The following is a 19,446-nucleotide window of genomic DNA, read 5'->3' on the forward strand; positions in this document are numbered from 1 at the left end:
CAGGGCAGGAAAAACTCGGGAAAGCCGAGTGGGGAGGAGGGGAAAGGGAATGCGCAGACGCAGACGCAGACGCCAGAACTGTCTTTCCTCAACGAGGGCCGGGGGCGGGAGGAGGTTGTTAAAGGGTTTCACGCTTGCGCCGGGCTCTGATTGGTGCTGAGCGCCTGCGCGATGCGGAGGAGGGAAGACGGCGGCCTGACGGGGTCGGATGGCGCCTGCGTACTGAAGCGAGACATTCGGCTGGCTGGCTCCGGCGGCTCCTGGGCCTTGGCGGTAGCAGCAGCGGTGGCGGCTCCGGCAGCCGCGGCGGGCGGCGGCGGCGGCGGCGGTGGCGGTTGTTCCTCGTACCCGCCCTCGTCCGCCGGGGGAAGTGGCGGCGTCTCGGTCGGCGGCGTCGGCGGGACGGTCGCGGGCGAGCGGGGGAAGATGGCGGAGCTGGGGAAGAAGTACTGTGTGTACTGCCTGGCCGAGGTGAGCCCGCTGCGCTTCCGCTGCACCGAGTGCCAGGACATCGAGCTGTGCCCCGAGTGCTTCTCCGCCGGAGCCGAGATCGGCCACCACCGACGCTGGCACGGCTATCAGCTGGTGGACGGCGGCCGCTTCACGCTGTGGGGGCCCGAGGCCGAGGGCGGCTGGACCAGCCGGGAGGAGCAGCTCCTGCTCGATGCCATCGAGCAGTTCGGCTTCGGCAACTGGGTGAGCGCCGCGGCCCCGCCCGCCTCCTCCCCGGAGCCCTGTCACCCCCTGCACCCGACACCTCGTCACCCCCTGCACCCCGACGTCTTGTTACCGCGTCCCCTCCCCAGCATCTTGTCATCCCTCTGCACCCCGCCCCCTCCCCAGCATCCTGTCACCCCCCTTCCCGGCACCTTGTCACCCCCCTCTGCCCCCCTGCCCCCTCCCCAACACCTTGTAATTTTCCCCTGTACCCGGCACCTTGTCACCCCGCCCCCTCCCCAGCACCCCTGTCACCCCCTGCACCCCGCCCCCTCCCCAACACCTTGTAATTTCCCCTGTACCCCGGCACCTTGTCACCCCGCCCCCTCCCCAGCACCCTGTCACCCCCTGCATCCTGCCCCCTCCCCAACACCTTGTAATTTGTCCTGTACCCCGGCAACTTGTCACCCCCCCATTCCTCACCCTCTCCAGCACTTTATTTCTCATTCCCCAGCACCTTTTTATCCCCTCTCTCCTGCACTTTCTCGCTCCCCTGCATCCTTCCCCCTCCCCAGCACTTTTTTTATCTCCCCTGCATACCTTCCCTCCCCAGCACCCTGTCATTCCTCCCGCCCCCTCCCCCAACCCATCTTGTCATCTCCCCCAACCCAACACTTTCTCACCCCTCCTCCCCAGCATCTTCACGTGCCACCTCTGTGTACTTCCTCCTCCTTAGGACCTTGTCATCCATCACTCCCCCTCCGCAGCCCCTTCTCATCCTCCTCACTCCTCAGTACTTTCACCCCCCCACCCCCACCCTTTCATCCTTATCCAGCACCTTCTCATCCTTTTCCCTCCCCACTACTTCCCAATCCCTCCCTCTCTCTAGGACCTTCTTATCCTTCCCCCTCCCCAAGACCTTGCCATCCTCTCATCTCTCGAGGACCTTTTCATTCCTTCTCTTCCCTAGGATCTTCCCACCTCTACTTCTCCCTCCTTTTCATCTTGGTGACCTCCCACGATCCTAGCATTTGAGTGGTAGGACCCCAGAGGCCATAGTCCACTTGCACCTGCACGTGAATGTATGACAGAATATTCTGGACCCTGGACACTTTGTGGGAAGAGCCCTGTGTTGAAAACTCCCTCCTGCGGCAGCTCATTTTACTCAACAGGTTTTGTGGGAGGTGTATCCATTATATTTAGTGAAAATATTCCTCTGTGACTTTCACCCTATTACTCCTAGTTTTATCCCCTCTTTCATGCTCATATCTTTCCTATACATGAAGATATGAATCATTGTGTCTTCTCATAGAATTTTTTCCTTGGAGTTTAAAAGGGACCTTGGAAATCATTTTTTCTAGCAAACCTATCTCCTCTTCCAGATAATGGCTTCCAGAGGAGAAAATGAGGTGCTTAAGGCCACACAGGGAGTAAGTGGTAGAGCCAGGCTCAAAACCAGTTCCTCTAACTCCAAAATACAGTGGTTTTTCACTTCTGCCATGTTCTTATTATCTTCCTGAGAGCAGGAGGGACCAAACACTGGCAGCGAGTTCAGGATTTTCAGTGCTTGCCTTTTCAACTTTTGACTGTATGACTTCGGGCAAGTAATTTACCTGCTTAAGAACTGACTATCTTCTACAAAATGATGGGTTTGGACTGTATAGATCTCTAAGGCTCTTTCTACTCCAAGAATCCTATGACATCTTTGATTTTATTACTGTTTTGATCATTTGATATCAAAGATTCTAGGTTGAAGGTCATCTAGTCCATCACAGTTTCCCCACTGAGTTTTAAAGGTGTAGAAACTGAGGCCATAAGAGTTAAGGGGGCTGCAAGGAGATAGTGAACACTTTAAATGTTTATTGATTGACTGAACTGTGGGGGAGCATAAACTATAAGACATGATTCCCATCCTTGAGAACTTAGACTCCAGTGGTTTGACAAGGCATAGATACATGAAAGAGTTGAGCAGGGGGCAGCTAGGTGGTGTAGTGGATAAAGCACCGCCCTGGATTCAGGAGGACCTGAGTTCAAATCCAGCATCACACTTGCACTTACTAACTGTATGACCCCGGGCAAGTCACTTAACCCTCATTGCCCCGCAGAAAGAAGGAAGGAAGGAAGGAAAGAAGGAGAGAGAGTTGAGCAACAATCAAAGCAGTGTATGCTTAAATTCCAAAATGAGCAGTGGAGGTAATGTCAACAGGGGTCAGAGAAGGCAATAATTAACATGGGTTGGAGGCATTGGAGGAAATTTAGTTTAACAAAAGGAAAAAGGGAACGAGCATTCCAGGCAGGAGAATAGCGTAACAAGATTCAAGAATAAGTATGGTGTGTTGTGACAAGAACTTAATTAACTAGGATGCAGGTTTCATGTAGCATGGTAATGGGAGATAGCCAGGAGAATACAGAAATACTTCATAGCAACCGACCCTGACAGATGGCCATTTAGTCTGCTTGGATTTCACTATTGATAAAATGGAAATTATCACTGCATCATTGGGCAGAAAGGTGGCAGGAAAGACAGATCGGGAGCAGAGAATAATAGCTTTTTTTAATGAAGTCTAGTTTCAAATATTTTTCAAATGTTTTTATATTCATTTACTTTCTGATTCAGTAAGTACCTGAGTATACCTACTCGTGTAAGGTGATAGAGATATCAGCTGTGTTCCCTAAGAGTTTTGCAATTATGGGCAAGGATAACTGGGGTATGTAAACAGATGTCTTCTGAGGGAGCTTAGGGAAAGAAGAACACACACTAAGTCAAAAGCTTAGGGAACCCCCACTTGTAACACTAAATGAAAACTACAGAAGTAGGAGTCAGGTAAGTGATAGAAGATTCTGAAAAGTGTGATAACCATGAAGGTGAACACAGCCAGAAATAGTATTTTTTAAAGAATTTTGAAAAGTTCTGAAAGAAGTTAGGAGCCAGATGCATGGAAAGAGGCCAGAGGAGGAAACAGAATAAGAAGTCACATGGTTAAGGTAGCATAGATAAATTAGTGGCAGAAGTGCTAAGTGGTACTTTAAGGGGGCTAAAGTCTGTCTAAAATATCTAATAATGTGGTCGCCAATAAATTATAAGCTTTAGCAAGAGTTAGACTTTTAAATATTATTAAAGAGCATTAGGATCTAATGATCAGAGAGAAAGGTAAAAATCTACTATTTCTAAGACCCCATCATCCGACCTGCCATGGTGAGGTCAGAACAAAAAAGGACCAATGCTTCCTTCTTCCCCCAGAAGCCTCTCCTCGAAAACCGAAACAGTCCATCCCCACACACACAGAACTCCAAGCTAATTGGCTGGTAGCTTTGATAGACAGTACCCATGAGCAGATGTCACTTCCTGATGCCAAGGAACTGACTACATGGCTTGCCCTCAGACACCTCCTCATGGCGGAGCTTTCCTACAGTAACTCTAGCAGATGGTGTCACTCCAATCGTTACAGTACCATGGGTAGAACATTGGACTTGGAGTCAGTAAAGTTCTGAACACCTCTGTGCTGATTTTTAGTTCAGCTTTTTTTCTACTGTAATAGAATATATACTTTATATCCAGATGAGATCTGTTGTTTCCTTGTAGATCAGATCTGCATTTCTTCCTTTTCAAGTATGCTCTATCCAAAGGATGATGAAAATACTATTATTAAATATTAGGTTAAAATTATTTTATTAAGTTATGATGGATTGAGGATTTAATGGTAGATGTTATAATTGACTCATGGATTTGCTATACAGTCTTGTCTACTTTGGAACAGGCCTTTACATTCTATAAAAATCCCAATACACTTGTGTATACAAATAGTTATTCATGCCATAAAAATCTTCAGTTTCCTGACACTGATGCTGCAGTCTAGCAGAATCACAGTTCCTTTTCTTAATGGTTATGCATATCTACACTGGATTAATGAGAAATTTTACATTTTGATAGCTATTTAATTCCCTTGTATAGACTATCATAGGGCACAGTGGGAACTTAGTTAGCTAGGCAAAATATCATTTGCCTTGAGAAGTCCCATCTTCATTCCCACAGAAGGAAATGGTGTTCAGCCAAGATAATTTAACAGAGGTATATTTACCACCGAATATTCATTCTTTCCTCTTTAATGAAGCAAACTAGCTTCATAGGAATTGGGAGGATTTCAGAAGAGAAAAAGGGCTTTAGAGGTCATCTAGTCTAAACTCACCCCTCCAGCCCCCCCCCTCTAACCCCCCCCCTACCCCAAGCAGCTGTCCTTCTCTACAACCTCCCTGACAGGGTCATCATCCAGTCTTTGTGTTATTGAACACTTACAGAGACAGAGAGCCAGTTACTTCATAGGCACCTTGATCTAGTCAACAGAAAATTTGAACTGAGAGAATCTTACTCATAAAATCTTACTCATAAAGTACTTTATGTTTTAGTATTCTGCATTTCAAAATACTACTGATATCTTTTACCTTTATCTTCAGAACATCACTTTCCATGGAGAGTAGTCTGTGATAGAAACGAGAAGAGAGAACAGTTTCAAATTATAGATTGCAATTGAGAAATGCTTCAACTCAATTGAGTGAATATTTATTAGCTTTGTGCTGCATGCTAGAGACATAAAGGTGAAAAAATGACAAATTTTAAGAGTCTTATAATTTCGTTGTATATTCCTTGACTTATGAAATTATTGACTCAAGAATGGTCTTTCAACTCTCAACATCAAAAAGATAATTTGTCAGAAGAGAGAATGTGTGAAAATAACCCTTTTACACTTAGCAGAAAATTATAATTAGGCATGCTTGAGAAAATCTTGGTTTAATAACAAGTGTCATTCTTTTCAGTTTGCACACAAGTAGGCCCTTAATTGGTAAGGCCTCCTCCAAAAGACCTACTTATGATTCTCAGCAGAATTTCCTCAGCAAGATGAAGGGTTGTGCCAGTTTGTTATTTCTGCTTCTGTAAGTATGAGTGATTCAAATCTGAAGCCTAGCTCCCTGTGCAAATTCTGTTAGTAGTTATAATGTTGGCCACTTTTTGGTCATGGGTGGGAACAAATAAGGGGTTCATTCAGATATAGGTTTGCCCCCGTGACATCACTTGCTGCTGAAATCATGTCTCAATTTCGTAGAAACAGTGTTATAAATGCTGCTAGGGTCAAAGCATCCCAATTATCTTCGACTGTCTGATTTGTATCTAAGGCACAGTCTGTTGAATGATATTATACTGGGTTTGTGCTAGGCTGCAAATGAACTTTGATTATATACTGTATTATTAACATTTTTATGAAACTTTGCTAGTCCAGGCAGCCTAACAAAGGGCATGCCTGTGGTGTTGCAGGTTTTACTTAGGCTCTGTCGGTTTGTCCATTTGGGCTTCTGCTTCCAGGAATCATTTTGCCCTTTGCCATTCATGTTTGGCTCCTCTCAAGTTGCATCTATTCAGAAGTTCCTTTTATATTTAGCCTGTAAATGAAAACCTTTTTGATACTGGTGGCATTCTCCAAAGTTCTTTTTGCTGGCTTCAGATTGGGTGACTTCACACAAAGGATAATAGTGCACATAGTCGTTCAATATTACTAAGCACCTTCTATGTTCCCGACTCTGTGCTGGGCTTTGGTGATAGAAAGACAACATGAAGGAGTCCTTGTACTCAAGGAGCGTGTTTTAAATCAAGGTTTCTGAAACTTTTCCCACTCACAGCCCCTTTCTGCCCAAGAAATTTTTATACAACCCCAGGTATATGGATGCATAAAATAGGTATACATGAACTTTGTTGCCAGATTTTTTGTGACACTGGCCCCCCCCCCCCTCCATTATCACTCGACCCCATAGTTTAAGAAGCTAGGTTTAGGTTTTTAATTGAGGCCAAACTCCATTCTAGCCTTGCATTTGATTGAGAACAATATACCCCTTCTCCCCACCCCCCCCCACCCCCCCCCCCCACCCCCCCCCGCCAAAAAAAAATCCCACCCACTTATTTTCATCACATGCTGCTTACTGTTTATTCTGGTAGCTAGAAGTGAATGGTAGCACAAGACTAGCAGGTATGGACAAGGTGCAGGCCATATTTTACAGAATCATTAAATGAAATTCAATAAGCACTTTTTTTGAGGGGGGGGGTTAAAAGCCTACTATGTGTAAGTATTTGGGAAGGTACAGAGATGAAACACTTTACCTTTCAAGTTTATGATCCAGTTGGAGAATAGGACATAGGTATGATACAAAGTAGATTGTGATAAAGCAAAGGAATGGGGGGCAGCTAGGTGGTGCAGTAGATAGAGCACTGGCCCTGGAGTCAGGAGTACCTGAGTTCAAATCCAGCCTCAGACACTTGACAGTTACTAGCTGTGTGACCCTGGGCAAGTCACTTAAGCCTCATTGCCCCGCAAAAAAATAAAAATAAAAATAGGAAGAAGAAGAAGAAGATGATGATGATGAAGCAAAGGAGTGGTCTAAATGAAATGTTCTAAGAGAAATATAAAGAGGAATAGCTCTTGAGGGTAGGGAGGTTATTGGAGGTGATGGTACCTCTGAACTGTGACATCTCAGAGGAAATATTATAAGGATTCATTCAGACTTTATTTGGTAGGTAGTGCAGAGCCATTAGGATTTTTTTGTTTTGTTCTGGTTTTTTTTGTTGTTGTTGTCGTTGTTGTTTTTGTTTTTTTGGTGGGGCAATGAGGGTTAAGTGACTTGCCCAGGATCACACAGCCAGTAAGTGTCAAGTGTCTGAGGCTAGATTTGAACTCAGGTCCTCCTGAATCCAGGGCCAGTGCTTTATCCGCTGTGCCACCTAGCTGCCCCCATTAGGTGTTTTTTTTTTTAATATCATAAAAGTATTTCATTATTTTCTAGTTACATGTAGAGATAGTTTTCAACATTTGTTTTCCTAAGATTTTTAGTTTCAAATTTTTCTCCCTCCCCAAGACAGCAAGCAATCTGATATAGGTTATATATGTACAGTCACATTATACATATTTCTGCATTAGTCATGCTGTGAAAGAAGAATCAGAGCAAAAGGGAAAAACAAAAAAAAGTAGAAATAGTATGGTTCAATCTGCATCTAGATTCCACAGTTCTTTTTTTCTGGATTTGGAGAACATTTTCCATCATGAGTCCTTTGGAACAATCTTGGACCATTGTGTTGCTGAGAAGAGTCAAGTCTGTCACACGATGTTGTTGATACTGTGTACAATGTTCTCCTGGTTCTGCTCATCTCACTCAACGTCAGTTCATGTAACTCCTTCCAGGTTTCTCTGAAATCTGCCTTCTCATCATTTCTTACAGCACAGTAGTATTCCATTACATTCAAATACCACAACTTGTTCAGCCATTCCCCAATTGATGGGCATCCCCTCAATTTCCAATTCCTTGCCACCAGAAAAAGAGCAGGTATAAATATTTTTGTACATGTGGTTCCTTTTCCCTTTTTTATGATCTCTTTGGGAAAAAGACCTAATAGTGGTATTGCTGGGTCAAGGGGTATGCACAGCTTTATAGCCCTTTTGGCATAGTTCCAAATTGCTCTCCAGAATGGTTGGATCAGTTCACAGCTCCACCAGCAATGCATTAGTGTTCCAATTTTTCCACAGCTTCTCCAACTCATTAGTTTTTTAAAAGGAGATAAAGAGAGTGCTCTATTAGGAAGATTTTGATCGTGTGTGCAGTGTATGGATTGGAGAAGGAATGGACAAGAGGCTCCCCAGCCTGTGTGATCTAGCATAGGTCATAGAATGTTAGACTTGGGGTGGGGGTGGGGGGGAACAAAAAACTTTTGAGGCCATCCAGTCTGACCCTTTTGTTTTACATATGAAGACATTAAAGCCAAGGAAGGGGAAGTCATTTGCCCAGTAAGATCCCAAAGGTAGTAAGTAGCAGATCTGTGATTTAAACTCAGGTTCTCTGTTTCTAAAATCAGTGCCTTGCTACTTGCAGCATGCCTTGCTACTTCCAAAGGAGATCTTAAAGTTCGACAACTTTAATTTGGCAACACTTTTATAGTTGATACCCTGGGAGGTGGGCGTGTGAATGTTTGAAATGAAGAGTAAGCAACTATGCAACAGCTAGAAGCCAAGGGCCTCCCCCTTTGGGGCCACAGGCTGCTCAAGAATATAGTTACTTCCTCTCATCAGTGCTCATCAGACTTTATTATGCACTCTAGTTTGGGATTTTTCTTTTCCTCCCTTTTCTGTAAAGACTGTTGCTAGTATTATAGCCTTCCCTTTCTGTTCAAAGTGCATTGCAATGCTTCCAAACATTATTGGACTAACTTTTTTTCACCTCCCACCTCAAGTGAAAACTTTTTAGATTTTTATTCTAATCTGTAATCTCCTGTTTTCCTTCCTTTTTAGTTTCTAGATATTTTGCCTCAGTGTGCCTTATTTCTTTTCTTCATTCAATTTGGTCTTTGCTCTTTTTTTTTCTGCTCAGTTCCCATTTCTCCTTTCAAATGCCACCTGAGCCCACATTCTCTTGAAGATTTCATCTTGAGTTTCTGCCCAATAACCAAATCCCTATATAGAAAGAAAAAAGAAAGAGGAATTTTCACTTCTTAAATTTAGCATTCCCTTTCTTAGTTTGACTTTATGTATTAGATTTCATAAGCAATTTGGATCATAAACCCTAGAGAATTGTCTCATTTGTCTTGGCTTTACACAATACGTATAACTGTAGAGGAAAGAAATGGAATAAAGACATCTAAATCGGAATATCATTATTATTGACTTAGGAGAGCAGAATTGTACAAAAGCCACAAGCCCAGAGATCTGAGTAGCTTTAATAAAAACTTCAGGTTATTTCAAGACCTAAGATAATTTCTCATAGAGTAGGAAAGAAATAAATTGAGCATGGTAGCTTATTTTGTAAAAACATTGTTTTGAATATGATTAATCTATAGTAAGTTACCTAGCATTCATGGTAGTTTGTAGGATACTTAGAAATGTAGAAGTCTTGGCTTTGCTTGGTAACACAGATATACACATATACACATACACATATGGTCAGGAAATACTCTGGCCTATGAAACTTGTTGAAGAAAAATATCACTACTAATACTGTACTCAGTGCTTTTAGATTCAAGTCTAACAGAAACTGGAGCAGCTAGGTTGTGAAGTGGATAGAGTAAGTGCCAACGCTGGAGTCAGGAATACATTAATTCAGATCTGGCATCACCCTGGGCAAGTCATTTAACCCTGTTTGCTTTGATTTCCTCATCAGTAAAAAGAACTGGAGGAGGAAAAAGCAAACTACTTCAATACCTTTGGTAAGAACCCTCCTCTCAGAAAAAAAAAGGGGGGGGGGGTTCATGAAGAATCAGACATGACTAAAAATGACTAAACAACTACCAGAAAGAATTTGATCTAATATCCAAGCTATTTCTAGCTGAGACAAAAACAAAGAGAATTAGGATTTCATGTAACATTTATAGGAATCTTAAACTAGAAAAATATCACTAAATAAAAATTCAGTTTGGGTTTACATTCCAGAATTGTTAATCCTATTCCATCCTGGACTACTCCCCTCATTCCTGGAGTTAAACAAAGGGGCCTCTTTCTTGTCATTGATCAGTTCTCACAACATTAAGGTTCCATGCTGCCTTTGGAGAAGGCTAGGTCCTAATATCAGTCACTTGGGGGTGGATGGGGAGGCAATAATGTCAACCAAACTGCAGTTTATCTGCCTTAAGGTATTAACTTTTTAGAGGAAAACAGAAAATATAATTTCTTCATATTTCTAGAGAAACTAAACCAGGAGATTTTTAATATGCTTTCACAATCAGTAAACTTTCTTTATAAAGCTATGCTTATCCTGGAAGGAGGATATGTGGGTCATAGAATGGATACATAGAATTCGAAAGCAAAACCACAGTTTTTTCAGTGACAAACATTGAAGTTGGACAATGTCAGGGATTACATTGGGACTGCAGGTTACTCTAGTTCCAAACTCTTCTTGGTCTCATTGAAAGATGTCTTTATTATTCAGAAACTAAGATTAAGTTAAGACTTGTGCAAAGCTAGTAGGGTTCTTACGTGTTTTATAGACGGTATATGTTTTGGGGGAGATAATAGCCACTTTTATATTTTACTTTGCTCTTGATTTAATGGAAAGATGTTCGGTTATAGTTATTATTTCTCAGTCCTCTAATCATGCATAATACTGCTGAACATACACTGGTAACCTAGGTGACAATTGTAGTGTAAAAGGTAGACAGATAATTTGTAAATAATGTCTATGACAGTCTTCTTGCTTGCCAAGACAGCAAACAAAGTTAAAGCAAGCTTTATATGATCAATAAACCAAAACACAGATCTTGTTTTTTAGTTCTAGCTAAACAGTTCCTCATGGAATTATTTGACTTAATCAAGACAGCAGGACAGGGTTCTAAGAGTCTTTAGTTTCTTTTCTACTGTGACTTATTTCTTCCAACTATATATCAGTTGGAAATCATTGACCCGTGAAGTCCCAGCAAAGTCAAAATAGAGAATGAGGAACAAAGGACTTCGACTATAGGTCTTCCAAGCAAACTCATAATGTCTGAATGATACTGTTGCTGAAGGGTGTCTGTTTACTACCCTTATCCTTGATATGGGGAATGTAGGTCTTGAGATCTTGTAGAGTGGGGTCAGTTAAAGGACAATCATCTTTGCTCAATTCATGTTTCCTTTAGCATAACGCTTCAGATTTCAGAAACATTCGTACTTCAGGAAGGTCGGGCCCTCTGATGACTAAAGAAAAACACTGTTGCCTTTTACATAAATTGTTGGCTTGTGCTGTAACCACTTTGTCCATCATCACTAGAAAAATGAATAGCTTCAACTACTAATAGTCGTTTTCATTATCCCTTAAAACACTTCAGTGCTTTGAAAGATAGATGATTTCATCAGTATGGGAATTCCATTGTTAATTTAATCTCGTCACCACTTTTTCATGTCTTCATTGATGACAGTGTCATATATGACTGACAATGCCTGATGTTGATGTCATAGAATCCAGAGTTGGAAGAAACCTTAGAGAGGTCTGCTTTTCAACCAACCTTTATTCCCCACACCAGTACAGGAATCTCATTTATAGATGGATAGACATATAGCCTTTCTTTCATTCTTGTGCTCTGAAAAAGCACACTTGAAGCATTTTATTCAAGCAAAATGCTGATGATAGTCAACCTAATAATTTGGTATAGAGCATACTGCTCTTAAGGACAACCTGTATACAGTTCAAAAAAATCTTTTTTGGGGGGGGGGGGAATGTTTGTAAATGGTTTAGTCAGATTTGGAGTTTTATTTTCATCGATGGGTAATTTTCTAGTGATGAGGCTTTCCAAACTTAGCTACTATGCCCCTTGGGTGACAGACAGCAGACACAGCCTGTCCCTGCATCAATTCTTAAAGCCTTTACAGTTTGGGTAGGACCATGATCTTCAGAAACTTAGGGTTGCCTCCATCACCTTTTAGTACTGAATCTTCAACCATCTTGAATGGAATCATTATAAAATATTACACACTTCTCTTTCTGCTTCCTGTCTGAGCCTTTTCTCACTGTCTCAATTCAACTTTATGTGTTAGTTGTCTATTGTAGGCAAGGTAGTAATGTTGTGGCACCCTCTCTTTTGAGCTTTGGTGCATTGACCATGCTTTGTCCAATGTAATTGTTAAGGTACATTTTTTTTTTTTGGTCTTTATTCCTAGAGCCAATACAGTTTGGCACCAGTGTTGCTGCAGGAGTTGCCAAGAGGGATGTGATGTCCAACATCCAACTGCCTAAGGGACTCCGACTCCTGATTTTTCCTCAGGGTTAACTCCCGAAGCCTTTTCCAAAAAATATATGGGTATAGCTGCAAGGCAGCAGAGGTTTAAAATCAGGGTTCCTTCCCCTAGGTGGGTTGCCTGCCAAGGCTAATGAGCCCCACCTGCCCGAAGCAACTGGTTTTAAGGCGCCAGTGACTCGCCTTTGCCCCTTCTCCTGTTAGTGGAAACAGTTCCGCCATGAGAAGGCCAGGAGTTGAGCTTCCGTTGTCAGAGGCTATTTGAGACGCACGCTATACTATTAGACTTGGAAGAGATTTCAGGCCATAGAAAATTAGAACTGGAAAGAACTTAGAACACTGAAGATTATAGATGGAAGGGATTGTAGAACACAGGATGAAGCCGCATAGATCTTTAGACCTTAGATGCCATCTAGTGGGATCTCAGTTTATAGATGAAAAAGTGGATGTGTAAGAGGTTACATGAATTGCTTGAGGTCACACAGATAGAATCTAAAAGTTCAAAAAGTCCACAGGACACGATGTCAATTAATAAGGACCGGAGAACATAGCACATGTCAGAGCTGAAATTAACCTTAAAGATCTTCCAATTTAATTCCCTCCTTTTATTGGTGAGGAAGCTGAGACCCAGAGGAGGGGAATAACTTGCCTGAACGGATCACATACCTTATATGTGACATAGTTGACCCAGGTCCTCTGATTCTCTTAATGTATCATCACACCGATGTCTTTGGGCACTGAGAGCCCAGGGAAATAGTGTGTGGGTTTTGCCCTGGTTAGATGGTAGTGGCTGTGGTGGCAGAGCAGGACAGGCAGACCCATCACTTAAAGGGATATGCTGATGTGAGGTCTGTCCCTCTTCAAATTTCAGTCATAATTCCTGTCTAGTTTTGTGATGAGATTTTTTGTGTTTTGTTTTTTTTGCTTCTTCTGGTTTGCTTTTATGCTTGGGGGAACTGAATTCCAGGCCCTTATTGGACATAGATTTGGCCTAGCTTATCTTTTCTATTGAAGGTTAAATTTGTGATTCTTCTGGATGAAAACCTTATGAACATAGGTGATGCCAGCATGACTTAAGGTGTTTGGAGAAGTGTAAATGATTCACCCCTAAAAGTCTGAATCTGTTTTTAGCCAAGTTTTATTAAAGAAATAGTTTTATCATGCATTTTTTCTTTTGTTTAAAGATCCTAAAAAAGGAAGACTAAATCATGTCTTAGTGTAAATTTATTCAAATGAAAGTATTGTTTTAATTAAGGTGTTCCAAAAGCACCATCTGTATTTGGGGTAGGAAATATGACAACAATATGAATTGGTATGTACTTTTTGAAAAAGAAATTAACTTTTTTTTAATACCTTTTGTTTTTAATATCACATTTGTTTTCATGAATATTCCTCTCCACTTCCTGCCTAGCAAATTATCCTTCGTAACAAAGATTTTAAAATAGAAGGGGAAATAAAATCAGTTTAGCAGAAATAGTCAACACATCGACTATGTCAATAAGACTTTATTAAGTGCCTACTATGTGCCAGGTACTATGTGAAAGTGACAGAAGTTACATGCAAGGTGCATGTATGGAGGCAGCTTGACTGGGAGTCAGGAACCCATGATTATAGTCTTGGATTTTTTCATTAACTGGTTAGGTGACAAGGGGCTCTTTCTCTGAGACTCATTTTTTACCTTTAGAAAATAAGGAGATTGGACTCGATGATTTCTAAGGCCCTTCCAGCTCCAATATTCTTTTCATTTTGTGACTTACAGCCTTGGTTTCTAGATTCTGAAATTATATATTTAAAACCGGGAAAATTAGTAATGATGATAGGGTGAATGTTTATAAAATGTTAACTAGGATTTAAGCAAAACCCAGGTCGAAAAAAGTTGACTGCAAATTTAATTTTTGGTCTTGTTTTTATAGGAAGACATGGCTGCTCATGTTGGGGCTTCTCGGACACCTCAAGAAGTAATGGAACACTATGTAAGCATGTACATCCATGGAAACCTTGGAAAAGCCTGTATCCCTGACACCATCCCTAATAGGGTGACAGATCATACATGCCCCAGTGGAGGACCCTTGTCTCCCAGTCTGACAACACCTCTGCCTCCTTTAGATATAACTGTTGCTGAACAGCAGCAATTAGGGTACATGCCTCTTCGGGATGACTATGAGATTGAATATGACCAAGATGCTGAGACTTTGATTAGTGGACTCTCAGTAAACTATGATGATGATGATGTGGAAATAGAGCTTAAGAGAGCCCATGTGGACATGTATGTAAGAAAACTGAAGGAGAGACAAAGACGAAAGAATATTGCCAGAGACTATAACTTAGTGCCTGCCTTTCTAGGGAAAGATAAAAAAGATAAGGAGAAGTCCATGAAACGTAAAATTACAAAAGATGAGAAGGAAATACGGGTAAAACTGAGACCTTTGTACCAGTTTATGTCCTGTAAAGAATTTGATGACTTCTTTGAAAATATTCACAAAGAAAAAATGCTCCGAACAAAAATTCGAGAACTACAACGATATCGTCGAAATGGAATCACCAAAATGGAAGAGTCGGCAGAATATGAAGCTGCCAGGCACAAACGGGAGAAAAGAAAAGAAAACAAGAACATAGCCAACTCTAAAAGAGGAAAGGAAGATGGGAAAGATGGGGAGTTTGCTGCAATTGAAAACCTCCCTGGCTTTGAGCTCTTGTCTGACAGGGAGAAGGTGCTTTGTAGTTCTTTAAATCTGAGCCCAGCTCGATATCTGACTGTAAAAACAATTATCATAAAAGACCACCTTCAGAAGCGACAGGGCATACCATCTAAGAGTCGCCTCCCTAGTTATCTGGACAAAGTTCTCAAGAAAAGGATTTTAAATTTCCTCACAGAAAGTGGTTGGATATCTAGAGATGCTTCCTGAAACAGGGACACTTCGAATGCTGAAATGATATCCAAAAGCTTGTCAGCCAAAATGACTAGGGTTTGAAGGGAAGGGGGAAAGGGAGTTGTTAGTTTTTTCCAATGTTGCTCTATTTAATATGATTGAGGATTTCCTTTTTAAAGTGCAAACTCTCTTCGTGATTCTCTGAAAGAAGCAATTGTAGCAATCTTCTAGTGGATCATGAGGGAAAATAGATTTTCACTTCTTAGGTAGTGTTAAAGGTAAATACTTGGAAATGATCATATTGCCCTTGAGTATTTTTTAGGCAGGATTCTGATTTTGGCATATTATGAGATTGGATGATTTCCCAGGTTCTCCTGACATATTTGCCTATGGGGAAAAAAGAGAGACTATGGATAAAAGTAATTTTTTTTTCTTTTGGCCCTGATACTTTAGTTCTTAAAGGCAGGGATTGTTTTCAGGATGTGCTCTCGTGTTGCTCCTTCCATTTTGGCTTCTCAGTGCTGCCGGCCATCTGAAGTCCTTGCTCCATGTTAGCACTGGCACAAAGCACTTTAAAAAAGGAGCAGTTTGGTATATGTTCACTGCCAGCATCCTGAACTGATGGGGTATTAGATAGGAAATAGACTGCCTGAGATGCGAGTGGCCCAGGGATGGTGAGATCATAGAGCAGACAGGAAAGCAAAGCACACTAGTGCCTTGGAGACTAAGAATTAGATAGAAGGAATATAGTCATTGACTGACTGTGGCAAACTGTGAAGTGTTTGTAGTTTATCCTACATCCCTAAGTTGTCTCTTAGGAGGTATCTTTTCCTCCTTTGAACTGAGGTATACAGATCACAACTGATTTGGAGAAGCAGGAATTACTCTAGTAAACAGTGATGCCTTCAGCCTCCTCCATTGCTATGGCCCCCATCAGTACATTTGGGGATACCCCTGAATGGTTAACCTGAAACATAAAGTTGCAAAAGGAGTTCAGATTAGACCCCATAGCTTCCTTTTTTCTGCTACACCTCTAAATTACCCTCCATGAGAGTATTTGCTTACTATTTTGTTCCAAATACTTACTGTCTCCTTGCAGCTAACTTGGGAGTGACTACCCTGATCACATTTCCAGTTCTTTTGCTTCTTTTATTCCTCACGTACACAATATTTCACTGAAAATATGATGGGATCAGCCTGGCCAGAAGTATTACACTGTAATGTCAATTTATCAAGATTCTAAGGGCTACAAATTCTACAACTTTTACTTATTAAAAAAATCATAAAATTCTGATCCAACATGTTCATAAAGCAGATTCACAAAAGATTTAACAGAGAGGAAGTTAAATTGGGATTGCTTTTTCAAAACTGTTGAAATGGTTTAATGTAATAGACTCATTAGAAGCTTCATGGTAGTGGCCACACCGTTTAGTCTCTCATTCCTTATTCTTCAGTCAAAATAAAAAATAAATGTCTTCTCTCTCCAACTACCCACTTGAGAAGTTTGGCTTTCTTGTGGACTTACTTTAGAAACTTGACTGTGGGCTATCAAGTCTTTAGTTTTCTTTTCTTTAGTATGCAGGACCCATGTTTTAAATCATGGGAGTAAGTTTTGACTACTTCATACTTGAATGAATCTGATCCCTTCTTCACTGCCCAGTCCCCCCCTCCCCTTTCCATATATACTGAATTTTGTAGAAGGAATAGAAGTGAGATTGTTTATGTACTGGTATATTATTGGCTTGGGGTTTCAAGAGTAGATTTGTTTGAAAGAAAAAAAATCCTCAGCATTTCTAAGGTAAGGTGAATTATCTAATTAAGGTGCTTTATCTTCTCCTTTTCATGTATATTTCTTCTCTCTCCTCTCCTCCCCTGCAAAAAGTGAATTTTCAACATTAAAACATTTTCAAAATGTTATTTATGATCTTAGTTGTGAAGTACATTGTATATTGTTGGCAGATAAGCTTTAAATATTATTTAAGCTAATGATTTCTCCTTTGGCAATATAGATGCTTTCTCTAAGCAATAGTTATGTATTGGTGTGTAAAAGGAACAGCTCTGAGGACCACATCCATCATTTGTCCTGCCGGCCAGATGTGAAGAAGTACTGAAGCTGGTTGCTGTCCACTATTGAGCACTGAAAAGGGGGAGATGGTGCTAAGTTTTTACTATTGTCTTAGCCAATCTGGTGCCTTTAATTCATCCATCCTGAGTTCTAACTGCATCAGACACTGGCTTACTCATGTGGCTTTAAAATGAGTCCAATTTTTATATTTAGGATGACTACCAGACTTCTAGAAGTTTGAAAAGCAATGGGTATTCCGTGGGTAACCCAGGCAAGCAGCTGTCAAATGAAAAACTTTATGCTTCAGGTTTTTTCATCTGTATATATTTTTGAAAGCATGAAGAATTTATATAGGTTTGACTATTGTTTTAAAACACCATAATGAATGTATAATTAACAGTATGTGAAAGTATTAACACTTAGCTCAAAGGGAAGCTCTTTAGATTGGTTGTTTCTTACCCCTTAACCCTCCCCAGCTGGTAGTGTCATATTTATCCTTAACCTTGGCTGTTACTTCAGATCCACTTAAACACATATGTTAAATCAACTCATGGTCAAAATTACTTACCAGAATGCCACTAAAGCTTGTTCTTCAAAACTGAAAGTTATTTATAAACACTTTAGTTACATGAACCAATAGTTTTACAGCTAAAGAATGGTCTTGAAATTTCCCCACATAATTTGCCAGTATTTGGAAAGTACTATTAAATTTTTCTTTCCCCCTTTGGACAGTATCTTCCCTAAGCTTTAAGCTTTTGAGTTTCGTTTTGTTTTTTTAAATCACATTCTTTTATTAAAAACTTTTTTTCTGGAAACTGAAGCCAAGATTACTACATCACCTTAAAGGTGCTTCTTCCACACTCAGCTATTAGACATAGGCCCGTGTGAGAACTTGAATGTAGGTGACATTGTAGTCTAACCCTTGATAAAAAAATGAAGACAGGTTTTGTTTTTTTTTAAATGTGAAAGAGCATTTTTCAAGTTTATCCCTTCCTCCTTTCTCTCCCCCAACCCCAGGCTTTCAGATCTTCCATTTTTCAGTTGCATATCCTTGGTTAGGCCTGAAGAAGGTACACACTCAAGTAATTCATGCACTGCTCCAATCAAGAGGTAACAGTTCCAAACAGCATTTCTTACACTTGTTTAAATCTGAAATGTTAGTGCCAAACTGAAACTTTTTCAGTCCTTCAGTAAAATGTTTTCCGTTACTAGAAAACCTCTGGGTTGGGCTAGGTATCTCTGTAGGTACAGTACAGAACTTCAGCCAGTGAAAGAACTGCTTCTCACTGAGCCAGTCGGCAGTATTCCAAGATGGCCAATGAAGGCTTCACACAACATATTTGCGATAAGGCTGTGTCATGTTTTGATTGTTATTTTTCTGAAGTGTGCGATGTTTTGGCAGTGTCCATACTGTACAACTCATCCATGATGAAATTATGCAAAATCCAAATAATTGTTGTTGTGAATAGAAAACAGTTGAAAAGGTCATTGTTTAATTTTTCAGTGTAAATATGTATATAATTAAAATGATTTGTTTTTATATTTGTAGTATGTGTATGATTAAAATGTCTGTCATCTTTGATAAAAGAATGTTAGGCATGTAAATATGGAACCAGAATTACCAGTGTTGGGGGGAGAAAAGTTAAGAGGTAAGTTGTTAGTAATAGGTATGAATAGAAATGCTAGTTGTTGGAAAGCTGTTGAAAAGCCACGCTGTTTAAACTTAACCTTGTGTCCTTGAATGTCAGTTCACTTTTCTGGGTTTTGGTTTTCTAATCTTTACAATGATTGTGTTGGACTACTACTGATATCTAAGGTCTTGTCCAGCTCTAAATCTCATGACCCTGTATTACAGGCATAGTGCCCCAGACTTCATAGATCTCCACTCTACCTTCCCAGCCTTCATTTAAAGACCTTGTCAGACCCCTTTTGGACAGATCCTTTTACTTACAGCTCCTGCAGTTGCTTCAAATCCCTCCTTAAATTCTCCATAAGAGTTCCTTATTTATGTAGACAATCAGTGTCACCCAGGTACAGTTCACTGTTGGTAATGCCATTGGGCTTAAACCACACGATAACCCACAAATAAAACCTCCCTTCGTTTTCTCTAGGCAGAACTTTAT

General features: G+C 40.8%; 1 protein-coding gene across 1 annotated transcript; it reads left to right on the top strand.

Moving 5' to 3' along the window:
• The first annotated feature begins 149 nt into the window (after nucleotides 1–149).
• TADA2B (transcriptional adaptor 2B) lies at nucleotides 150–18,828 on the top strand. The gene is made up of 2 exons (XM_043972528.1): nucleotides 150–696; nucleotides 14,302–18,828. The coding sequence occupies exons 1-2, from the start codon at nucleotides 172–174 to the stop codon at nucleotides 15,292–15,294; spliced, it is 1,518 nt and encodes a 505-aa protein (XP_043828463.1). The 5' UTR covers nucleotides 150–171; the 3' UTR covers nucleotides 15,295–18,828.
• The last annotated feature ends 618 nt before the right edge of the window (nucleotides 18,829–19,446 follow it).

The sequence above is a fragment of the Dromiciops gliroides genome, chromosome 6 (genome assembly GCF_019393635.1).
Source record: "Dromiciops gliroides isolate mDroGli1 chromosome 6, mDroGli1.pri, whole genome shotgun sequence".
In the NCBI taxonomy this organism is placed as follows: Eukaryota; Metazoa; Chordata; class Mammalia; order Microbiotheria; family Microbiotheriidae; genus Dromiciops; species Dromiciops gliroides.